Raw genomic sequence first — 24693 nt, 5'->3', positions numbered from 1 at the left:
GTAGCTCAAAGGATAAGGCGGATTTTAGGACGATCCCTTTGAAATAGGTGCGGTTGGTTTCCCTGCCCCACAGAACTTGTTCTCCCTCTCTAGTAATCAACTCTTTGAGGGCACATCAAAACACTAACCGTCCTTTCTTTGTAGAACAAGCAGCGGAGCTTTCTAAGGCCACCTTACGTCTTTCCACCTTACGTCTTTCCACCTTACGTCTTTCCACCTTACGTCTTTCCACCTTGGGTCTTTCCACCTTGGGTCTTTCCACCTTGGGTCTTTCCACCTTGGGTCTTTCCACCTTGGGTCTTTCCACCTTGGGTCTTTCCACCTTGGGTCTTTCCACCTTGGGTCTTTCCACCTTGGGTCTTTCCACCTTGGGCCTTTCCACCTTGGGCCTTTCCACCTTGGGCCTTTCCACCTTGGGCCTTTCCACCTTGGGCCTTTCCACCTTGGGCCTTTCCACCTTGGGCCTTTCCACCTTGGGCCTTTCCACCTTGGGCCTTTCCACCTTGGGCCTTTCCACCTTGGGCCTTTCCACCTTGGGCCTTTCCACCTTGGGCCTTTCCACCTTGGGCCTTTCCACCTTGGGCCTTTCCACCTTGGGCCTTTCCACCTTGGGCCTTTCCACCTTGGGCCTTTCCACCTTGGGCCTTTCCACCTTGGGCCTTTCCACCTTGGGCCTTTCCACCTTGGGCCTTTCCACCTTGGGCCCTTCCACCTTGGGCCCTTCCACCGTGGGCCCCTCCACCTTTCCACCTTGGGCCCTTCCACCTTGGGCCCTTCCACCTTGGGCCCTTCCACCTTGGGCCCTTCCACCTTGGGCCCTTCCACCTTGGGCCCTTCCACCTTGGGCCCTTCCACCTTGGGCCCTTCCACCTTGGGCCCCTCCACCTTGGGCCCCTCCACCTTGGGCATCGCAGAAAATCCTATTAAACAGGCGCTGACATACATACCCGAGACAGCAAAGATTCTCTCTTTTCTTGTGCGTAATTGCGAAATTCACACAACCAAATAAAGCAAACAGTTACGTAACTGCTCCCCGTCACTATTGTGCGTGATGAAACTCTGAGATCATCGTTTCAGGGGACGTGGGGGAAGGATATAAAAAGACTACTGTGGAAAGTGCAAATACAAAATAAAGCGCAGTAACGCGTTTTTCGTCTCCTTTAACCGTTTTTCTTTATAGCGAGACTGTAATCGTTAATTAATCATGCAAGACGCTTCGAGAAATAGCAACTTAAAGAGTGGGATGTAAATCAGTTGTCAAAAACTCATTTGGTGCCATGATACTAAGTAAATGCAAATAGTGATTCCTTACCAACACAGCAGTACATGTAGAGTTCAGTGAACCTACAAAAGATGTTGGTTTCCATGCTGTTGTAAACAAACGTTGCATCTTTTTAACACTGGTTACAAATTTTGTTTCAAAACTTTCTAGACTGTAGGTTTTCAAATTCTGACTGGATTTGTTCCTGCAAATGTTCTACATCACGAATCTTGACTAATAAACATCGCTTTTTACTATACTCCAGTGTGAAATATTATGGTTGTGATATTCGGGGATCGGTGGAGCTATTCAATAATACCCTGGCTGCCAGTACATCCATCAAAGCTCTCATTTAGAAGTCTCTTAGTATAACTCCATCTTAAAGCCATATAAATTTTTCCTTGACCGACAACAGACGTTCGTGAGTGGACTATTTTACAGTTCTAACAACACTCGTTGAAGTATGCCTAGGTGGTTTACAGAACTGACAGTACCGTTAAAAAAGAAGCCCCGATTAGGCTACCGCTGAGTGTCCCTGGACATGCACTCACCTCTGTCTTCATCGCCACAGGAGATTTGTAGAATCACAGTAGACAGAATTCTCTGTTCACTCTGCCATCCACCTTAAAAGTCGGTCTGGGGAGTTTGGTGGCCAGCGAAAGTGTTTAAACTCACAAGAGTGTTCTTGGAGACACTCTGTAGCAATTCTGGACGTTTGGGTTGATAAGGTTGATAAGAGAGTGAGGGTTGGGTTGTTTTGAGGGAGGAGACCAGACAGCGAGGTCATCGGTCTCATCGGGTTAGGGAAGGACGGGGAAGGAAGTCGGCCATGCCCGTTCAAGGGAACCATCCCGGCATTTGCCTCGAGCGACTTAAGGAAATCACGGAAATCCTAAGTCAGATTGGCCGGACGTGGGATTGACCCGTAGTCCTCCCGAATGCGGGACGTTTGGGGTGTCGCATTGTCCTGCTGGGATTGTCCAAGTCAGTCGGAATGCACAATGGACATAAATCGACGCAGGCGATCAGACAGGATGCTTACGTGCGTGTCACCTGTCAGAGTCGTATCTAGACGTATCATGGGTAACATATCAGTCCAACTCCACACTCCCCACACCATTACAGAGCCTCCACCAGCTTGAACAGCCTTCTGCTGACATGCAGGGTCCACGGATTCATGAGCTTGTCTCCATACCCCTACACATCCATTCGCTCGATACAATTTGAAAGGAGACTCGTCTGACCAGTCGACATGTTTCCAGCCATCAACGGTCCAATGTCAGTGTTGACGGGCCTACGTGAGGCGTAAAGCTTTGTGTCGTGCAGACATCAAGGGTACACGAATGGGCCTTCGGCTCCGAAAGCCCCTATCGATGGTATTTCGTTGAATGGTTTGCACGCTCACACTTGTTGATGGCCCAGCATTGAAATCTGCAGCAATTTCCCGAACGGTTGCACTTCTGTCACGTTGAACGATTCTCTTCAGTCGTCGTTGATCCCGTTCTTGCAGGATCTTTCTGCGGCCGCAGCGATGCGGAGCTTTGATGTTTTACCGGATTTCTGATATTCACGGTACCCTCGTGAAATGGTCGTACGGGAAGAATCCCCCATTTCATCGCTATATCAGACATGCGGTGTCCCATCGCCCGTGCCGGCCCCACGTTCAGACTCTTCATAACCTTCCATTGTAGCAGCAGTAACCGATCTAACATTTACGCCAGACACTTGTCTTATATAGGCGTTGCCGACCGCAGCGCCGTTTCTGCCTGTTTACATATCTCTGTATTTGAATACGCATGCCTATACCAGCTACTTCGGCGCTTTAGTGTACATGTATTCTACATACCTACGAAAAGTAACTGTCCTCCTTTCACGTGCTTATTTGCATCCGCAACAACGAAAATACTGCACTATAGCTGTTACTAAAACTTAAACGTGCAGAAACATACTTTAAACAAGGTGAATACTTGTAAACTTCAAGTTTCGCTGCTACCGCAAATTGTAGACAAGTAGCGTCGTTTCAAAATGACATGGCTATTCCGGTTTGATGTTGAGAACAGGGGCAGTAGACTATGTTCACTCCATAGCTATGCATGCTCTGCGGCTGTAGCCAGCCACTCAGAATGAGCCTGTTCAGTCCATCCCACAACCGGCGGCGCTACATACGAGCGGCAGGCAGCCAGCACGGTGAGCACACCACACCACACAGACCCCCTTTCTCTCTCTCTCTCTCTCTCTCTCTCTCTCTCTCTCTCTCTCGTGTCGTACGATTTTACCGTAGGACTTGCGACCAGTGACGTCAGTGTGGTGTTCCCGACCACAAATACTTTTGCAATGAATTTTTCGACTGTAGAAGTAATACGTACATACCTTCACAGTTTATATAGGCTTAGGACTGGCTGTACATAAAGTACATACACATTTTTAAATGTTTTTTCAATTCCTAACCCTTTTTCGCATTAGAACATTACTGCAGCACAAAATTTTTGTGTAATTTCATGAATTTTAATTGTTCACTAAGTTTTTGTAAGAAAACAGGAGATTTTACATATAATGTTATACGAGGTTTGGAACTTTAGTAGTGACAACTATTTATTTACAGCTCGTACAAAATAGATACGTGTTTCAAAGTTTTACTGACCTTCAGAGTAGTCACCAGCATTCTGCATAACACGTTGCCAGCGATGTGGTAGAAGTAGGATACTCTTAGCAGTGCCAGTTGTGTTGACAGTTCGAGCGGCGCGGTCTGTTGCCCGATGAATTTGTAGCAGTTCTGAAGCGAATGCCGTGAAGTGTTTCCTTCGGTTTAGAAATCGAGTTGAACTCACGAGGGCTGAAGTCAGGGGAGTGCAGTTGGTGGTATAGCACTTAGCAGCGCCATCAGTCAAACAAATCAGTAACAGCTCGCACTGTACATGCTTGAGCATTGTCATACAAAATGATGGTAAAGCCCTGCAGAAAGTGTCATCACTTCTGTCTCTAAGCTGGTCGTAGGTTGTGTCCCAAAAATGAACAACAGTGATAGTCATTTCATCAACGCTGATTAGTGGCAGATGTGCCACTGGAGCAGGTATGAGGCCATACTACCAGGCTTCTCGATCCCTAAATTTTGTTCCATAGCTCCAACTGTAGCCGTTTCAAAGGCTAACACTGGAAGTGTTAGATAAACATTCAGGTATCTTGTATTTGTCTGGAAAAAAGTATTTCATATGTACATTGAGATTCGTCTGTGGCTATAGGAAATAAAGCATGAAGTACGTTCGTCTGTTCTGTGTTTCAAATGTCGATGTGTATGATGTACAGTTGTCTGAATTGTTTTGAACAGCTGTAAAATTCATTTTCACATTGGATTTTCTACACTTCTAAAAAACTGAATACCATGATTCATTTGTCAGGACCAGATCCATTGTCATTTTCCAAAAAACTATTGCCTTTAGTAGATTTGAAAATGTCAGTTGAATTTCTGAAATAGAGCCAGTGTTCTAGATCTTAGCAATAGCACCTCTGCTGCTCTACACAGTCCAGTCTTCAAGTTCTCATAATTTGGCACAGTTGAGACGAAATCTGAACCTAAATAGTTCAACTCTTGATATTCCTCTATAAAAATTTGGAAACCAGGCACTGTCTGTTTCGCCGACTCTCTCTCTCTACAGGTTCTTACTTTATTTTAAACGTCTAGTTCCATAGGACCAAATTGAGGAGCAAATCTCAAAGGTCATGGAACTTGTCTGTACATGAAATTACAACACACAAGTAATAACTGATAAAATAAAATGTTTATGAACCAATAAAAGACAAACCATTAGTTCATGAAAACGCAATCAACAATATAATACAGGACTCAGCTTGAAAAATTAAGGAACTCCTCGTGGAAACTCTTCAGCATCGATATGAAAGCCCGTGGATTTCTGCTAAGATTTTTGAATTCTTGTGGTAGCTTATTGAAAATGGATGCAGCAATATACTGCACACTTTTCTGTACAAGAGTCAAGGAAGTGCAATGCAATTGGATTTCTGCCTAGAATTAACTGAGTGAAAGCTGCTAATTCTTGAGAATAAGCTGATGTTAACAAGAAACGACGACAAAGAATGTGTATATAGAGAGACCAATGTCAGAATACCCAGACTAGTGAACAGGGGTCGACAAGAGGTTCGCGAACTTACACAACTTACTGCTCGATCCACCCACTTCTGAGCCAAAAATATCCTTTGAGAACGGGAAGTGTTACTTCAAAATATAATACCACATGACATAAACGAATGAGAATAAACAGAGTAGACTACTTTTTGTGTTGAACTATCGCTTACTCCAGATACCGTTCGAATAGTAAAACTGGCAGCATTAAATCTTTGAACAAGATCGTGAACATGGTCTTTCAACGACAGTTTTCTATTTATTTGAACGCTAAAAAAATTGAACTGTTCTTTTTCACTGATCATATTCCGATCCTGCGAAACTAAAGCGTCGAGTTTTGTTGGATTCTGTGTTAGAAAATGTTGAAACTGAATCTTACTGTACTGTAGCGTTAATGTATTTCCTACATGTCATGAACTTAGGTCATGAACAGCACGATTTGAAGCAGTGCCAATGTTGCACACAACATCCTTAACTACCAAGCTAGTCTCATCAGCAAACAGAAATATTTTAGAATCACCTCTAATGCTAGAGGGAATATCCGATGTATTAATAAGGAAGAGGAGGGGCCCGAAAACTGATCCCTGGGGCACCTCCAACTTGACCGTGCCCCACTCAGAATCCACATCATAGCCATTCTCAACATTGTAGACGATGACCTTCTGCTGCCTGTTATTAAGGTAAGAGGTGAACCAGTTGCGAGCTACTTCCCGTATTCCATAATGGCCCAACTTCTGGAGCAATAGTTTGTGATCGACACAATCAAACGCCTTAGTTAAACCAAAAAGATGACTAGCGTTCGAAACATTTTGTTTAATCCATTCAGTACCTCACAGAGAAAAGAGAACATAGCGCGCTGGAAAAACGAGCACTTAAATTTTTCTGTGCGAGCCCTGATTTCTCTTATTTTATCGTGATGACCATTTCTCCCTAGGTAGGTGGGTGCCAATAGAATGTTTTCGCAATCGGAGGAGAAAACTGGTGATTGAAATTTCATGAGTAGATCCCGTCGCAACGAAAAACGCCTTTGTTTTAATGATTGCCACAACAAATCACGTATCATGTCTGTGGCACTATCTCCCCTATTTCGCGATAATACAAAACGAGCTGCCTTCTTTGTACTTTTTCGATGTCATTACTACGAACTTTGACCTTTCTGACAGGGAATCATGAATCCAGCCGCACAACTGATGCGGTATTCCATAGGCACGCAGTTTGATTAGAAGACGCTTGGGAGGACTCGTTTCAAATTGTATCTAGCGGATGGACGTGTGTGGGTATGGAGATAACATCACGAATTAATGGATCCTGCATGGCAGCAGGGGACTGTTCAAGCTGGTGGAGGCTTTGTAATGGTGCGAGGTGTGTGCAGTTGGAATGATAAGGGACCCCTGATACGTCTAGATACGACTCTGGCAGGTGACACGTGCGTAAGGTTCGTGTCTGATCACGTGCATCCATTCATGTCCACTGTGCATACCGACGGACTTGGGCAATTCCAGCAGGCAATGCGACACCCCACACATCAAGAATTGCTACAGAGTAGCTCCAGGAACACTCTTCTGAGTTTGAACACTTCCAATGGCCACCAAACTCCCCAGATAAGAACATTACGGAGCATATCTGTGATGCCTTGCAAGGTGCTGTTCGGAAGAGATCCCCACCCGTCGTGTGCTAGGGATTTATGGTGTCAGTTGCCTCCAGTATTATTTCAGACATTAATCGAGTACAGTCCACGTCGTGTTGCGGCACTTCTGCCTGCTCGCGGAGGCCGTACACGATATTAGGCAGGTGAAAGAGTTTCTTTCTCTTCAGTGTACACTACTGGCCATTAAAATTGCTACACCACGAAGATGACGTGCTACAGACGCAAAATTTAACCGAAAGGAAGAAAATGCTGTGATATGCAAATGATTAGCTTTTCAGAGCATTCACACAAGGTTGGCGCCGGTGGCGACACCTACAACCTGCTGACATGAGGTAAGTTTCCAACCGATTTCTCAAACACAAACAGCAGTTGACCGATGTTGCCTGCTGAAATGTTGTTGTGATGCCTCGCGTAAGGAGGAGAGATGCATACCATCACGTTTCCGACTTTGATAAAGGTCGGATTGTAGCCTATCGCGATTGCGGTTTATCGTATCGCGACATTGCTGCTCGCGTTGGTCGAGATCCAATGACTGTTAGCAGAATATGGAATCGGTGGGTTCAGGTGGGGAATACGGAACGCCGTGCTGGATCCCAACGGCCTCGTATCACTAGCAGTCGAGATTACAGGCATCTTATCCGCATGGCTGTAACGGATCGTGCAGCCACGTCTCGATCCCTAAGTCAACAGGTGGGGACGTTTGCAAGACAACAACCATCTGCACGAACAGTTCGACGACGTTTGCAGCAGCATCGACTATCAGCTCAAAGACCATGGCTGCGGTTACCCTTGAGGCTGCATAACAGACAGGAGCGCTTGCGATGGTGTACTCAACGACGAACCTGGGTGCACGAATGGCAAAACGTCATTTTTTCGGATGAATCCAGGTTCTGTTTACAGCATCATGATGGTCACATCCGTGTTTGTGGACATCGCGGTGAACGCACATTGGAAGACTGTATTCGTCATCGCCATACTGGCGTATCACCCGCGTAATGGTATGGGGTGCCATTGGTTACACGTTTCGGACACCTCTTGTTCGCACTGACGGCACTTTGAACAGTGGACGTTACATTTCAGATGTGTTACAACCCGTGGGTCTACCCTTCATTCGATCCCTGCGAAACCCTACAATTCAGCAGGATAATGCACGAACGCATGTTGCAGGTCCTGTACGGGCCTTTCTGGATACAGAAAATGTTCCAGTGCCGCCCTGGCCAGCACATTATCCAGATCTCTCACCGATGGAAAACGTCTGGTCAATGGTGGCCGAGCAACTGGCTCGTCACAATACGGCAGTCACTACTCTTGATGAACTGTGGTATCGTGTTGAAGCTGCATGGGCAGCTGTACCTGTACACGCCATCCAAGCTCTGATTGACTCAATGCCCAGGCGTATCAAGGCCGTTATTACGGCCAGAGGTGGTGGTTCTGGACACTGATTTCTGAGGATCTATGCACCCAAATTGCGTGAAAATGTAATCACATATCAGTTCTAGTATAAGATTTTTGTCGAATGAATACCCGTTTATCATCTGCATTTCTTCTTGGGGTAGAAATTTTAATGGCCAGTAGTGTATATATCGATTTATCCGTAAGAATGATATTGCCTCTCGACGTCTCTTTTTATTATTGAGATACCGACAGTAGACAGCTCTCACAACACCGGCCGTTTTCGTGCTGACGTGTAAATGACCGCTCAAAACAGACGAGAGTCCATACGGAATAAAACGCCAGGGGCGCTGCAGTAGACGCGCTTCTCTCTGGTAGTCAGTTGAGACAAAAAAGTCGATCGTGGAAAAGGGGCTTTAGCTATTAGGTGCCCGGGTAGCAGGTGGCAAGGTCGCTGTAACTGGTGCGGACTGGGAGCGTCTCACCGTTGCGCTGAGTCACACGGAACGTAACAGGGCGCTCCGTTAAAGGGAGCCTGCTGGCTGCTGCCGCCCAAGACGGGCTCTCGCCTTTAAAACGGGCAGCGGCCACGGCCGGGCTCCAGACAGCGGCGAACAGAACTGAGCGCGGTCTGTTGCGCACGTGGGCGCACGCCGGCACCGTTACCGCAGCTGCGAGCGCCAGCGCCACGTGCTGACTCACGCGCCCGCGGCCTTGCCCATCGGCCGCGCTCAAAATTCTACCTGCTCCGGCAACGCCCTTGCCTCAATCACTACAAGCTTGAGCGGTATGCCAAATATAAATAGGTTTCCCAATACCGCTTCTGTGTAGTGTGTATACATTCCAATGTTAAGCTTTTCGTTTTCAGTCCAAAGACTGGTTTACTGCAACTATCCACGCTATGCTCAAATCGCTTGATACGGGCAAGTCTTCAGGTCCAGATTGTATACCGATTAGGTTCCTTTCAGATTACGCTGATACAATAGCTCCCTACTTAGCAATCATATACAACCGCTCGCTCACCGACAGATCTGTACCTACAGATTGGAAAATTACGCAGGTCGCACCAGTGTTTAAGAAGGGTAGTAGGAGTAATCAAAAAATGGTTCAAATGGCTCTGAGCACTATGGGACTTAACAGCTATGGTCATCAGTCCCCTAGAACTTAGAACTACGTAAACCTAACTAACCTAAGGACAGCACACAACACCCAGCCATCACGAGGCAGAGAAAATCCCTGACCCCGCCGGGAATCGAACCCGGGAACCCGGGCGTGGATAGCGAGAACGCTACCGCACGACCACGAGATGCGGGCAGTAGGAGTAATCCATCGAACTACAGACCTATATCATTGACGTCGGTTTGCACTAGGGTTTTGGAGCATATACTGTATTCAAACATTATGAATCACCTCGAAGGGAACGATCTATTGATACGTAATCAGCATGGTTTCAGAAAACATCGTTCTTGTGCAACGCAGCTAGCTCTTTATTCGCACGAAGTAATGGCCGCTTTCGACAGGGGATCTCAGGTTGATTCCGTATTTCTGGATTTCCAGAAAGCTTTTGACACCATTCCTCACAAGCGACTTCTAATCAAGCTGCGGGCCTATGGGGTATCGTCTCAGTTGTGCGACTGGATTCGTGATTTCCTGTCAGGAAGGTCGCAGTTCGTAGTAATAGACGGCAAATCATCGAGTAAAACGGAAGTGATATCAGGTGTTCCCCAGGGAAGCGTCCTGGACCTCTGCTGTTCCTGATCTGTATAAATGACCTGGGTGACAATCTGAGCAGTTATCTTAGGTTGTTCGCAGATGATGCTGTAATTTACCGTCTAGTAAGGTCATCCGAAGACCAGTATCAGTTGCAAAGCGATTTAGAAAAGCTTGCTGTATGGTGTGGCAGGTGGCAGTTGACGCTAAATAACGAAAAGTGTGAGGTGATCCACATGAGTTCCAAAGAAATCCGTTGGAATTCGATTACTCGATAAATAGTACAATTCTCAATGCTGTCAATTCAACTAAGTACCTGGGTGTAAAATTTATGAACAACTTCAGTTGGAAAGACCACATAGATAATATTGTGGGGAAGGCGAGCCAAAGGTTGCGTTTCATTAGCAGGACACTTAGAAGATGCAACAAGTCCACTAAAGAGACAGCTTACACTGCACTCGTTCGTCCTCTGTTAGAATATTGCTGCGCGGTGTGGGATCCTTACCAGGTGGGATTGTCGGAGGACATCGAAAGGGTGCAAAAAAGGGCAGCTCGTTTTGTATTATCCCTTAATAGGGGAGAGAGTGTGGCAGATATGATACGCGAGTTGGGATGGAAGTCATTAAAGCAAAGACGTTTTTCGTCGAGGCGAGATCTATTTACGAAATTCCGGTCACCAACTTTCTCTTCCGAATGCGAAAATATTTTGTTGAGCCCAACCTACATAGGTAGGAATGATCATCAAAATAAAATAAGAGAAATCAGAGCTCTCACAGAAAGGTTTAGGTATTCGTTTTTCCCGCGCGCTGTTCGGGAGTGGAATGGTAGGGAGATAGTATGATTGTGGTTCGATGAACACTCCGCCAAGCACTTAAATGTGAATTGCGGAGTAATCATGTAAATTTAGATGTAGATGCTAGCCTGTGAAAGCTTACCGATTCAGATCAGTCAAAAACAGGATAGTACCGTATTCCTGACATTCACGGTACATGCGTAAAATGGTCGTACTGGAAAATCCCCACTTCATCGCTACCTCGGAGATGCTGTGTCCCATCGCTCGTGCACAGACTAAACACTACGTTGAAACTCCCTGAAATTTTGGTAACCCGCATCCTACATCACCACTGGTCATAGCCATAATAAAACTGCATACATGGGAACATCGGAAGATGTCGTGCGCAATTTTGCGATATAGAAACCACAGTGAATATCACAAATGTTTTGCAGAATGAAGAATTTTCCGAGTTAGAGTCTCGGCCCGGCACACATTTTTAATCTGCCAGGAAGTTCCACAAATGTTTTATTTGCAACGGTTTTCTACGCGTTCCAGCTACTTCTCTGCTCCGACTTAGACACTGCTCGTAGCGTTATACCAACTTTCCAATACCCTCGTCATAGGAGGCAGCCGCGTGTGCTTCCCGCCACTTCTCTGCGATGGTCTTAATTTCGTTGTCTGACCCAAAATCTTGTCTCCACAGCCAGCGGCTGATGGGAGCAGAGATGAACATTAGAGGGAACTATGTCCGGGCTATATGGTGTATGATAAAACACTTTCCATCGAAAACGCTGCAGAAGAGTCCTTACTGCCCATACAGTGTGCTGTCGAGGATTGATAAGGAGGAGGAAATGCGTGACAGTTACATTGTGTGGGGCTGTATGAAACCGGGCGAAACTTCTCACCAGGCGCCCTTACTTGGCGGGAGACACTATTGTTCTTGTAATCTTTACAGCTCACTGGACTCTCGAAACTGAAAAGAGCGACGTGAAGTGATCGCAAGCACTCTAGAGATGCTGCCCAAAACGTCTGTGCACAGCTTCATCGGATTCACTGAGGTTTCCACTTCGTGACCTATCTAACCTGACTTTCTGAACAGGCCTCATAGTTTCGCTGTAACTAGTGCTGTCGCAGTATGGCTTAAAAATGGGTTTGCGACCCTGAAACAAGTAGCAAAAAACGAAAGACAAAGAAATGAACTAAAAATAGCATACTGCTTCATTAATAATCTACATAATAACAAATAGATATCTCGCAATGCTAAACTTAGAATTACTCTACATTATTTCATTCAGAAGCACTTTAAGCAGCAGTACATGTAAACAAAGGGCGATGATGTAACCACTAGATATTACAGAGAGGGAAACACTAAGGTACGTTTTGGGACCTGCTTGCGTGCAAACCTAATACAGAAGACCTCGTAAGAGTGAAGTTTATACACATACCGGGTTATCAAAAAGTCGTTATAAACTTGAAAACTGAATAAATCACGTAATAATGTAGATAGAGGGGTACAAATTGACACACATGCTTGGAATGACATGGGGTTTTATTAGAACCAAAAAAACACAAAAGTTCACAAAATGTCCGAAAGATGGCGCTTCATCTGATCAGAATAGCAATAATTAGCATAACAAAGTAAGACAAAGCAAAGATGATGTTCTTTACACGAAATGCTCAATATGTCCACCATCATTCCTCAACAAGAGCTGTAGTCGAGGAATAATGTTGTGAACAGCACTGTAAAGCATGTCCGGAGTTATGGTGAGGCATTGACGTCGGATGTTGTCTTTCAGTATCCCTAGAGATGTAGGTCGATCACGATACACTTGCGACTGCAGGTAACCCCAAAGTCAATAATCGCACGGACTGAGGTCTGGGGACCTGGGAGGCCAAGCATGACGAAATAGGCGGCTGAGCACACGATCATCACCAAACGACACGCGCAAGAGATCTTTCACGCGACTAGCAATATGGGGTGGAGCGCCATCCTGCATAAACATCGTACGTTCCAGCAGATGTTTATCAGCCAGGCTGGGGATGATGCGATTCTGTAACATATCGGAGTACCTCTCAACCGTCACCGTAGCAGTTACAAAACCAGAATCATGCATTTCCTCGAAGAAAAAAGGCCCGATAACGGTAGACGTGGTAAATCCAACCCATACCGCGACTTTCTCGTCGTGCAATGGAGTTTCCACGACAGTTCTAGGATTTTCGGTAGCCCAAATTCTGCAGTTGTGGGCGTTGACAGACCCTCGGAGAGTGAAATGAGCATCGTCGGTCCACAACACATAACTCAACCAATTATCATCTTCCGCCATCTTTTTAAACGCCCACACCGCAAATGCCCTCCACTTTACTAAATCGCCAGGTAAAAGTTCATGATGCCGATGGATTTTGTACGGATAGCATCGGAGGGTACGCCTAAGTGCCAACCAAACGCTAGTGTATGGGATGCCGGCGCGACGTGTGACTGCACGAACGCTGACTTCCCTGTGCATAGACGAACCCGCTACATTTCTTCCTGAACTGTCTCAGCAGCATTACGCCTTGTGCTCGGCCGGCCACTACGGGGTCTATCGTCTAAACAACCCGTGGCTTCGAACTTCGAAATCATTCTCGCCACAGCTGCATTTGTCAACGGACCTTTACCCGTTCGAATCCCCTTCCTATGGCGATCGGATCGTAATGCTGAACTAGCACATTCCCCATTCTGATAATACAGCTTCACTAAAAGCGCCTTTTCAGGTAACGTCAACATGCTGTGACTGCTGGCGCATCTGATTCTCTCTCTCATTACAGCTCCTTTTATACACGATTGTCATGCGCAGTCACTGACTTTTTGCTGTCCAGCGCCATCTGTCGGACATTTTTTGAACGTTTGTAATTTTTTTGTTTTAATAAAACCCCATGTCATTCCAAGCATGTGTGTCAATTTTTACCCCTCTATCTACATTATTCCGTGGTTTATTAAGTTTTCAAATTTATACTGACTTTTTGATCACCCGGTACATACAACATATACACAGCATTTTTAAAAAAGCCTGACAGTTTATTTTAATATAAATAAATGTATTGCGTGTGTGTGTGTGTGTGTGTGTGTGTGTGTGTGTGTGTGTGTGTGTGTGTTCCATGCCTGTTCCTAAACCACTAAGCCGATATATCACTTACTGTCTGGAAAGAATCGCTGTAGGGGTAAGAACTACCGACCTATCGCAGAGGTGGGGTGGGAACAGCAGTGTGCCACACAATGCACCAATATTCATACTTTATTCATCCAGTATGTGAACATGAGCCAGCGGCCTTTCCGCAGAGGTACCACCGGTTCACTCCAGATCACCGGAGTTCAGTACTTGGATGGGTGACCATCCGGTCTAAAGAGAGCTGTTGGCAAGTGGGGTGCATTCAGCCCTTGTGAAGCAAATTGAGGAGCTACTTGATTGAGAAGTAGCGGCTCCGGTCTCGTAAACTGACATACGGCCGGGAGAGCGGTGTGCTGACCGCATGGCCCTCCATATCCTCATCCAGTGACGCCTGTGGACTGAGGATGACACGGCAGCCGATCGTTACCGTTGGGCCTCCATCTCATGTCCGGGCGGAGTTTAGTTTCAGTTTTTAGTATTTGAGAATGAGAGCTTTTAGTGACTTGCAACAGACTTTACACGTACGTAATTTCGAACCTTTACGAAACTTATTATCGACGATACCTCCCACAAAATGTTCAAAGGAAATAACTTTATGAGTTACTACATTTGCACTATTCGTGTAATAAAACCGCATGATGTTCTGATTTATTACTTCTTTACTATTATCTGTATTCACGGCACATTTTGCAAGACTGTTTTCACATATACCACTAAATGTGCTATTGTAACATTGAAATGATAATTAAATCAAGACCCTAAGCTGTCGACAGGTGTTGATACATATCAACGGGGACAGTTGAAAATATGTGCCCCGACCGGGACTCGAACCCGGGATCTCTTGATTACATGGCGACGCTCTATCCATCTGAACCACCGAGGGCACAGAAGATAGTGCGACTGCAGGGGTTTATCCCTTGCACGCTCCCTGTGAGACCCACATTCCCAACGTAATGTCCACACACTACATTCGTAGTGCCCCTGCCCGTTACACTCATTACTCGCCGCAGACAATCTTACCGAGTCCCGTAAGAGTTCGGGCAATGCGTGTGCATCCAGCACAGAAGGAGGTCAATGGCCGGTTAGCCTTAACTATATGAAAATGGTATCTGTTCTTTCGGACATGTGCGTAATCTGGCAAAGCGGCGGGTAAAAAGCTCCTCCCAAACCCGTGGATTGATTGCAGTCAAACTTGGTACAAATATTACTATGTGGAAAGAAATACTGTAGGGGTAAGAACCAGCTATTGGAATGAAGATGATGCCGTGAGGGGAGAAGGGAAGACAAAGAGATGGTCATACAGGGAGGGGGTGGAGGACATTGACGGACAGAGTGGGGGAAGGTGGACATCGACACATATATGAGTTAAGAGGCGATGGACTCAGCGAGGAAGGGGGGGGGGAAGTGGACAGTGGGGAGGAGCAAATGGATGGAGAGTCGTGGGGGGGGGGGGGGGTGGAGCAGATGGATGCGTAGGGCGGGGTTGAGTGGAGCAGATGGACAAAGAGGGAGTTCGGGGGAGAATGTGGATGGAGATGGAGATGAGGGTGGGGAGGGGGGAGCAGATGGACGGAGAGGGAAGGGGGGGGGGGGGAGGAGAAGGAGAGCAGAGAAGAGGACAGAGAAGACGGGCTAAAAATTTGGAATAAATACATACCCGGGTAATGCCAGGTACTCATCTAGTGTTAAAATTTTGCAGAGTGGCGTAGCAGACATCCTCTATGCACTGAAAATCTACTTCTACATCTACATCTACATTGATACTCCGCAAGCCACCCAACGGTGTGTGGCGGAGGGCACTTTACGTGCCACTGTCATTACCTCCCTTTCCTGTTCCAGTCGCGTATGGTTCGCGGGAAGAACGACTGTCTGAAAGCCTCCGCGCGCGCTCTAATCTCTCTAATTTTACATTCGTGATCTCCTCGGGAAGTATAAGTAGGGGGAAGCAATATATTCGATACCTCGTCCAGAAACGCACCCTCTCGAAACCTGGCGAGCAAGCTACACCGCGATGCGGAGCGCCTCTCTTGCAGAGTCTGCCACTTGAGTTTATTAAACATCTCCGTAACGCTATCACGGTTACCAAATAACCCAGTGACGAAACGCGCCGCTCTTCTTTGGATCTTCTCTATCTCCTCCGTCAACCCGACCTGGTACGGATCCCACACTGATGAGCAATACTCAAGTATAGGTCGAACGAGTGTTTTGTAAGCCACCTCCTTTGTTGATGGACTACATTTTCTAAGCACTCTCCCAATGAATCTCAACCTGGTACCCGCCTTACCAACAATTAGTTTTATATGATCATTCCACTTCAAATCGTTCCGTACGCATACTCCCAGATATTTTACAGAAGTAACTGCTACCAGTGTTTGTTCCGCTATCATATAATCATACAATAAAGGATCCTTCTTTCTATGTATTCGCAATACATTACATTTGTCTATGTTAAGGGTCAGTTGCCACTCCCTGCACCAAGTGCCTATCCGCTGCAGATCTTCCTGTATTTCGCTACAATTTTCTAATGCAGCAACTTCTCTGTATACTACAGCATCATCCGCGAAAAGCCGCATGGAACTTCCGACACTATCTACTAAGTCATTTATATATATTGTGAAAAGCAATGGTCCCATAACACTCCCCTGTGGCACGCCAGAGGTTACTTTAACGTCTGTAGACGTCTCTCCATTGATAACAACATGCTGTGTTCTGTTTGCTAAAAACTCTTCAATCCAGCCACACAGCTGGTCTGATATTCCGTAGGCTCTTACTTTGTTTATCAGGCGACAGTGCGGAACTGTATCGAACGCCTTCCGGAAGTCAAGAAAAATTGCATCTACCTGGGAGCCTGTATCTAATATTTTCTGGGTCTCATGAACAAATAAGGCGAGTTGGGTCTCACACGATCGCTGTTTCCGGAATCCATGTTGATTCCTACATAGTAGATTCTGGGTTTCCAGAAATGACATGATACGCGAGCAAAAAACATGTTCTAAAATTCTACAAGAGATCGACGTAAGAGATATAGGTCTATAGTTTTGCGCATCTGCTCGACGACCCTTCTTGAAGACTGGGACTATCTGTGCTCTTTTCCAATCATTTGGAACCCTCCGTTCCTCTAGAGACTTGCGGTACACGGCTGTTAGAAGGGGGGCAAGTTCTTTCGCGTACTCTGTGTAGAATCGAATTGGTATCCCGTCAGGTCCAGTGGACTTTCCTCTATTGAGTGATTCCAGTTGCTTTTCTATTCCTTGGACACTTATTTCGATGTCAGCCATTTTTTCGTTTGTGCGAGGATTTAGAGAAGGAACTGCAGTGCGGTCTTCCTCTGTGAAACAGCTTTGGAAAAAGGTGTTTAGTATTTCAGCTTTACGCGTGTCATCCTCTGTTTCAATGCCATCATCATCCCGTAGTGTCTGGATATGCCGTTTCGAGCCACTTACTGATTTAACGTACGACCAGAACTTCCTAGGATTTTCTGTCAAGTCGGTACATAGAATTTTACTTTCGAATTCAATGAACGCTTCACGCATAGCCCTCCTTACGCTAACTTTGACATCGTTTAGCTTCTGTTTGTCTGAGAGGTTTTGGCTGCGTTTAAACTTGGAGTGGAGCTCTCTTTGCTTTCGCAGTAGTTTACTAACATTGTTGTTGTACCACGGTGGGTTTTTCCCGTCCCTCACAGTTTTACTCGGCACGTACCTGTCTAAAACGCATTTTACGATTGCCTTGAACTTTTTCCATAAACACTCAACATTGTCAGTGTCGGAACAGAAATTTTCGTTTTGATCTGTTAGGTAGTCTGAAATCTGCCTTCTATTACTCTTGCTAAACAGATAAACCTTCCTCCCTTTTTTTATATTCCTATTAACTTCCATATTCAGGGATGCTGCAACGGCCTTATGATCACTGATTCCCTGTTCTGTACATACAGATTCGAAAAGTTCGGGTCTGTTTGTTATCAGTAGGTCCAATATGTTATCTCCACGAGTCGGTTCTCTGTTTAATTGCTCGAGGTAATTTTCGGATAGTGCACTCAGTATAATGTCACTCGATGCTCTGTCCCTACCACCCGTCCTAAACATCTGAGTGTCCCAGTCTATATCTGGTAAATTGAAATCTCCACCTAAGACTATAACATGCTGAGAAAATTTATGTGAAATGTATTCCAAATTTTCTCTCAGTTGTTCTGCCACTAATGCTGCTGAGTCGGGAGGTCGGTAAAATGAGCCAATTATTAACCTAGTTCGGTTGTTTAGTGTAACCTCCACCCATAATAATTCACAGGAACTATCCACTTCTACTTCACTACAGGATAAACTACTACTAACAGCGATGAATACTCCACCACCGGTTGCATGCAATCTATCCTTTCTAAACACCGTCTGTACCTTTGTAAAAATTTCGGCAGAATTTATCTCTGGCTTAAGCCAGCTTTCTGTACCTATAACGATTTCAGCTTCGGTGCTTTCTATCAGCGCTTGAAGTTCCGGTACTTTACCAACGCAGCTTCGACAGTTGACAATTACAATACCGATTGCTGCTTGGTCCCCGCATGTCCTGACTTTGCCCCGCACCCGTTGAGGCTGTTGCCCTTTCTGTACTTGCCCAAGGCCATCTAACCTAAAAAACCGCCCAGCCCACGCCACACAACCCCTGCTACCCGTGTAGCCGCTTGTTGCGTGTAGTGGACTCCTGACCTATCCAGCGGAACCCGAAACCCCACCACCCTATGGCGCAAGTCGAGGAATCTGCAGCCCACACGGTCGCAGAACCGTCTCAGCCTCTGATTCAGACCCTCCACTCGGCTCTGTACCAAAGGTCCGCAGTCAGTCCTGTCGACGATGCTGCAGATGGTGAGCTCTGCTTTCATCCCGCTAGCGAGACTGGCAGTCTTCACCAAATCAGATAGCCGCCGGAAGCCAGAGAGGATTTCCTCCGATCCATAGCGACACACATCATTGGTGCCGACATGAGCGACCACCTGCAGATGGGTGCACCCTGTACCCTTCATGGCATCCGGAAGGACCCTTTCCACATCTGGAATGACTCCCCCCGGTATGCACACGCACACGGAGTGCATATTGGTTTTCTTCCCCTCTCTTGCTGCCATTTCCCTAAGGGGCCCCATTACGCGCCTGACGTTGGAGCTCCCAACTACCAGTAAGCCCACCCTCTGCGACTGCCCGGATCTTGCAGACTGAGGGGCAACCTCTGGAACAGGACAAGCAGCCATGTCAGGCCGAAGATCAGTATCAGCCTGAGACAGAGCCTGAAACCGGTTCGTCAGACAAACTGGAGAGGCTTTCCGTTCAGCCCTCCGGAATGTCTTTCGCCCCCTGCCACACCTTGAAACGACCTCCCACTCTACCACAGGTGAGGGATCAGCCTCAATGCGGGCAGTATCCCGGGCAACCACAGTCGTAGTCCGATTAGGGGATGCGTGGGACGAGCTGGCCGTCCCCGACAAACCCCCATCCCGACCCCCACAGTGATGCCCATTGGCAACAGCCTCAAGCTGTGTGACCGAAGCCAACACTGCCTGAAGCTGGGAGCGAAGGGATGCCAACTCAGCCTGCATCCGAATACAGCAGTTGCAGTCCCTATCCATGCTAAAAACTGTTTTGCCAAGAACGTCTGAACTAATCTACAGAGAGCGTAAACAAATCGACAAAATTTAAACGGTTATTAAAATACAAGATTGCCTAGTAAATGCAGTAATGCTGCTACTTGCGCACTGCTGACACTGCTCGGCGGCGGAAGGAGACTAAGCGAAATTACACTATTCAGGTACTAAAACACGATGCTACACTCTCAAATACTATAATACGCCCGAAATTTATGAATTAAACAATGCAAGAACCAAAAACACGCAAAGAAATTAAGAATTAAACTATGTAACAAATGAGTGAGCTAGGAGTATACGACTTGCTGCTCAGCTGCTTATCCAACGGCGGCAGGGAGCACACTGACTGCGACCAACCGACACTGGCCTTTCAAAACAAAACAGTAGACAAACGACTACGCGAATTTACACTATCCAGGTACTAAAACGCGATGCTACAACTCTCAAATACTATAATACGCTCGAAATTTATGAATTAAACAATGCAAGTACCAAAAACAGGCAAAGAGATTAAGAATTAAACTATGTAACAAATGAGTGAGCTAGGAGTATACGACTTGCTGCTGCAGCTGCTTATCCAACGGCGGCAGGGAGCACACTACTGTTTACCTGAAATGACGTACTTGTAATTAATAGGATGCAATCGTCTACAGGGACAGTACTTCACTAAAATTCTTACTGAATCAGCACATCTACACACGATAACATACGAGAACTTCTACGTCAAATGATTGACGAAAAAGTCTTTGTTTCAGAGCATGAAAATACGGAGAAAATGCTTGACAAACTCAAATATTTCGAATAGGCGTTGACTGTGAATACAAAGTAAATTCAAATAATTATACAATTAATAGCGAATCTCGTGAAAAACATATAGCCAAGCGTGTTTGGCTTATAATTTAGTACAATTGCGCTACACTGAAATTCGTTAAAGATAAAGTGTGACGTCGTTACCACAAAGCCGGAAATTTCCTAAATAGAAAGGGGACACGTGAGAGTAGAACTCGCATTATTTGGACTTCGTACAAACTTACTTAATGTATGTAGATAATTCGTCTATAGGTTCTGATGAGACTTTGCGAGTATAAAAATATTTGAAAAAATTGCCGTATGTTTTGATTCCACTAACGTGGAAACATTTTTTTTTTATTGACACTGCCATGCTACGGTCGCAGGTTCGAATCCTGCCTCGGGCATGGGTGTGTGTGATGGCTTTAGGTTAGTTAGGTTTAAGTAGTTGTAAGTTCTAGGGGGCTGATGACCTCAGAAGTTAAGTCCTATAGTGCTCAGAGCCATTTGCACCATTTTGAGCACTGCCATGGTAGCGTTGGGCGTAGTATGAGGCATCAATGTCAACTTAACACCTTTACTCGTTTTCTAGAAAAAATGGGTCTTAATAGGCGGACAGGCAGGTAGACGGACACCAAAGCGGTCCTGTTAGGGTTCAGCGCTTGTCGCTTGAGTTGCGGAATCCTAAAAACTAAACTTTCGGCCGGACAGTAAAAAAAGTATCTGTGACGGCGTGAAGTCAAAGCGCAGGCACGCCGGTCGGGAACGAGAGAGAAGAGAGAGCTGTGAGACGACGTCAGCCAGTTGCACGCTGACAGAGCCCTCTCCAGGAAGACAACGCGACAGCAGCGGCCCCTGTGTGAAGAGATCGGAAGCGCCGCGACCGACTGGTCGTGTTCGCAGTCGAACAGCAGTTTCAAAACTAGCGACTTGAATAGAAGCGTCAAAGCTCATTACTTCGCTTGAACCCTCAATGTATCAGACTTTGGAATTCTTATACTAAACAAGCCACAGGCTGTGGCTAAGCCATGTCTCCGCTATATCCTTTCTTTCAGGAGTGCTAGTTCTGCCAGGTTCGCAGGAGAACTTCTGTAAAGTTTGGAAGGTAGGAGACGAGATACTGGCAGAAGTAAAGCTGTGAGTACCGGGCGTGAGTCGTGCTTCGGAAGCTCAGATGGTAGAGCACTTGCCCGCGAAAGGCAAAGGTCCCGAGTTCGAGTCTCGGTCGGGCACACAGTTTTAATCTGCCAGGAAGTTTCATATCAGCGCACACTCCACTGCAGAGGGAAAATCTCATTAAGGTGATCTGTTGTTTGCTCCTCCAGTCCGTAGTCGCAGTCAGCAAATGACAGGAAAGCCCACTTCCTCAACGTGTAACCACTTTTCTCTTGATCCGTCACGATGTCGTTCTACTTGGACCATGTCTCGAGCGGTAATTGGAATTCAGTCTTCTTTGGCTGATCTCGAACGAAATGAGGGTGGATGGATGAGTGTTCGTTCCACTGCTGTGGCCATTACGACGCCATGTCGAGAGAACTGAAACGTTCTGGATCAACCCAGGGTAGTTTGAGTGATTTCAGATGAGTTACTGGTGGATCTTCCAGGGCATCGTACAGTGCTGGTTTCTTAGAAGTGATCTTCTTTAGCAACTTTATTGTAGCTGCTTTCCATCTTATCTTCCGGAGCAATGTTAACTAGGGCAGATGACCAGTGAAAGCTAGTAGATCTAACAGTGCCAGTGAAATATGAGAGATAGGAGAGAAGTGTATTGCAACAAGTTGGTGGTGTAGAAACCGAAATTTTTCGCGCGTCTTAGATCCCAACTGGGAAGCTAAACACAACTACTGGACATTAAAATTGCTACACCAAGAAGAAATGCAGATGATAAACGGGTATTCGTTGGACAAATATATTATACTAGAACTGACATGTGATTACATTTCACGCAATTTGGGTGCGTAGATCCTGAGAAATCAGTACCCAGAACAACCACCTCTGGCCGTAATAACGGCCTTGATACGCCTGGGCATTGAGTCAAACAGATCTTGGATGGCGTGTACAGGTACAGCTGCCCATGCAGCTTCAACACGATACCACAGTTCATCAAGAGTAGTGACTGGCGTATTGTGACGAGCCAGTTGCTCGGCCACCATTGACCAGACGTCTTCAATTGGTGAGAGATCTGGAGAATGTGCTGGCCAGGGCAGCAGTCCAACATTTTCTGTATCCAGAAAGGCCCGTACAGGACCTGCAACAGGCGGTCGCGCATTATGCTGCTGAAATACAGGGTTTCGCAGGGATCGAATGGAGGGTAGAGCCACGGGTTGTAACACATCTGAAATGTAACGTCCACTGTTCGAAGTGCCGTCAATGCGAAAAAGAGGTGACCGAGACGTGTAACAACGGCACCCCATACCATCACGCCGGGTGATACGCCAGTATGGCGATGACGAATACACGTTTCCAATGTGCGTTGTCCGCGATGTCGCGAAACACGGATGTAACCATCATGATGCTGTAAACAGAACCTGGATTCACCCGAAAAAATTACGTTTTGCCATTCGTGCACCTGGGTTCGTCGTTGAGTACACGATCGCATGCGCTCCTGTCTGTGATGCAGTGTCAAGGGTAACCGCAGCCATGGTCTCAGAGCTGCTGCAAACGTCGTCGAACTATTAATTGGATCTCGACCAACGCGAGCAGCAATGTCGCGGTAGGATAAACCGCAATCGCGATAGGCTACAATCCGACCTTTATCAAAGTCGGAAACGTGATGGTACGCATTTCTCCTCCTTACACGAGGCATCACAACAACGTTTCACCAGGCAACGCCGGTCAACTGCTGTTTGTGTATGAGAAATCGGTTGGAAACTTTCCTCATGTCAGCACGTTGTAGGTGTCGCCACCGGCACCAACCTTGTGTGAATGCTCTGAAAAGCTTATCATTTGCATATCATAGCATCTTCTTCCTGTCGGTTAAATTTCACGTCTGTAGCACGTCATCTTCGTGGTGTATTTACGCGAGTGGAGAATATGATTTCGCAATCGACTGCATTTGAGTAGTAGGAACGGGTGTCCCAATCTGGGAGTGGTACTCGCTGACCGCTGGTAGCCTGTCCGTAGAAGTCCGTAGGGTGGGACACCAGTCGCATGTTTCCTGGCGCGTGCTGGAGGCACCATTCCCAGGCTGTGTGTGACTCAACGAGAGTGAAAGCGGGCTCACGTCAGCCCGTGCAGCACCTCACTCCTCATCTGCTGCCGGCATCAGTTCTTGCATACTTGTGGCGGCTACGCTGAAGCTCAGTTTATCGGGAAGTTCTTGGAAAGGGAGCCAAGCGCTTGGGTCAACGTCTTCTCTGTTACGCAGTACACTCACACTTGTGGTCTTCTGCATTTGATAAAACGTAAACAGGAAGTGCAAAGTGGCAAAGCAGGAGTGGCTCGATGGAAAATGGGAAGATGTAAGAGCATGCATGACTGGGAAATATAGATACTGGCTATACGAAAATTAGAAGAAACCTTTGGCGGAGAGAGAAACAGCTGCTTGAATATCAAGAGCTCAGATGGCAAGGTGGATAATAAGCAGAGAAGAAAATGCTGAACGGTGTGAGGAATATATAGAAAATTAATTAACGTGGGAAACAGATTTTTTTTGTACTTTTCATTCTCTCCCTCCTGAACTATCACTGGTAAATACATATACCATGGTCTTAAATACCGTTTATTACTTCAGTCACTAAAATAATTGATTTTGTTGTATAAATATATTCATAATAGTTTCTCTGGTAAGTATGAATACCATTTTATGTTTCTAATGTGGTAGGCTCGAGATACGGCCGAACAACTGATTAATGGTATGAATATTTACCAATGATCTTTGAGGTGTTCGTCTTCAGAGTTAGTTTTCTATTCAGCTATAATTTGTCACCTGTGGATTTACTCTTCCCATTCCTTCTGATAAGAACGACGGTAAGCTCAGTTCACTGTAATATTTCCTACGTTAAAAAGCATTAAAGCAATACAGGAGTCGTTTGTAAGCATATCTGCAGCTAGTTTTCTTCCCTGCAGTGCATGTAAGTAAATAACTGTTGTGAATTCAGGTATGTCCAGTTCTGCTGATTATATGGCGTGAAATGCTTCTTCTAAGGTAATACTGTTCCAGGTAATTCTGTTTCACCAGCTACCTCGGAAATGTTAGCCGCTGGGTTATA

General features: G+C 46.1%; 1 protein-coding gene across 1 annotated transcript; it reads right to left on the bottom strand.

Moving 5' to 3' along the window:
• Nucleotides 1–115: 115 nt before the first annotated feature.
• Nucleotides 116–23634, bottom strand: LOC124623060 (serum response factor-binding protein 1-like). Its single transcript, XM_047148853.1, has 3 exons — nucleotides 23586–23634; nucleotides 8922–9179; nucleotides 116–900 (listed from the first exon to the last, which is right to left on the bottom strand). Exons 1-3 carry the CDS (start codon nucleotides 23632–23634, stop codon nucleotides 116–118), a joined length of 1092 nt encoding a protein of 363 aa, XP_047004809.1.
• Nucleotides 23635–24693: the final 1059 nt, after the last annotated feature.

This window comes from Schistocerca americana, chromosome 7 (assembly GCF_021461395.2).
Source record: "Schistocerca americana isolate TAMUIC-IGC-003095 chromosome 7, iqSchAmer2.1, whole genome shotgun sequence".
In the NCBI taxonomy this organism is placed as follows: domain Eukaryota; kingdom Metazoa; phylum Arthropoda; class Insecta; order Orthoptera; family Acrididae; genus Schistocerca; species Schistocerca americana.
The sequence above is the reverse complement of the archived record's forward strand: the minus strand, read 5'-3'. Positions and strand labels throughout refer to the sequence as shown.

Coding starts and splice junctions, on each gene's coding strand:
- LOC124623060 (XM_047148853.1), bottom strand. CDS start 23,634: ATGCGACTGGTGTCCCACCCTACGGACTTCTACGGACAGGCTACCAGC. Junction 9,180..23,585: donor CTACGGACAGGCTACCAGCG/GTCAGCGAGTAC, acceptor TTGCCGGAGCAG/GTAGAATTTTGAGCGCGGCC. Junction 901..8,921: donor CCGTGTGACTCAGCGCAACG/GTGAGACGCTCC, acceptor GCGATGCCCAAG/GTGGAGGGGCCCAAGGTGGA.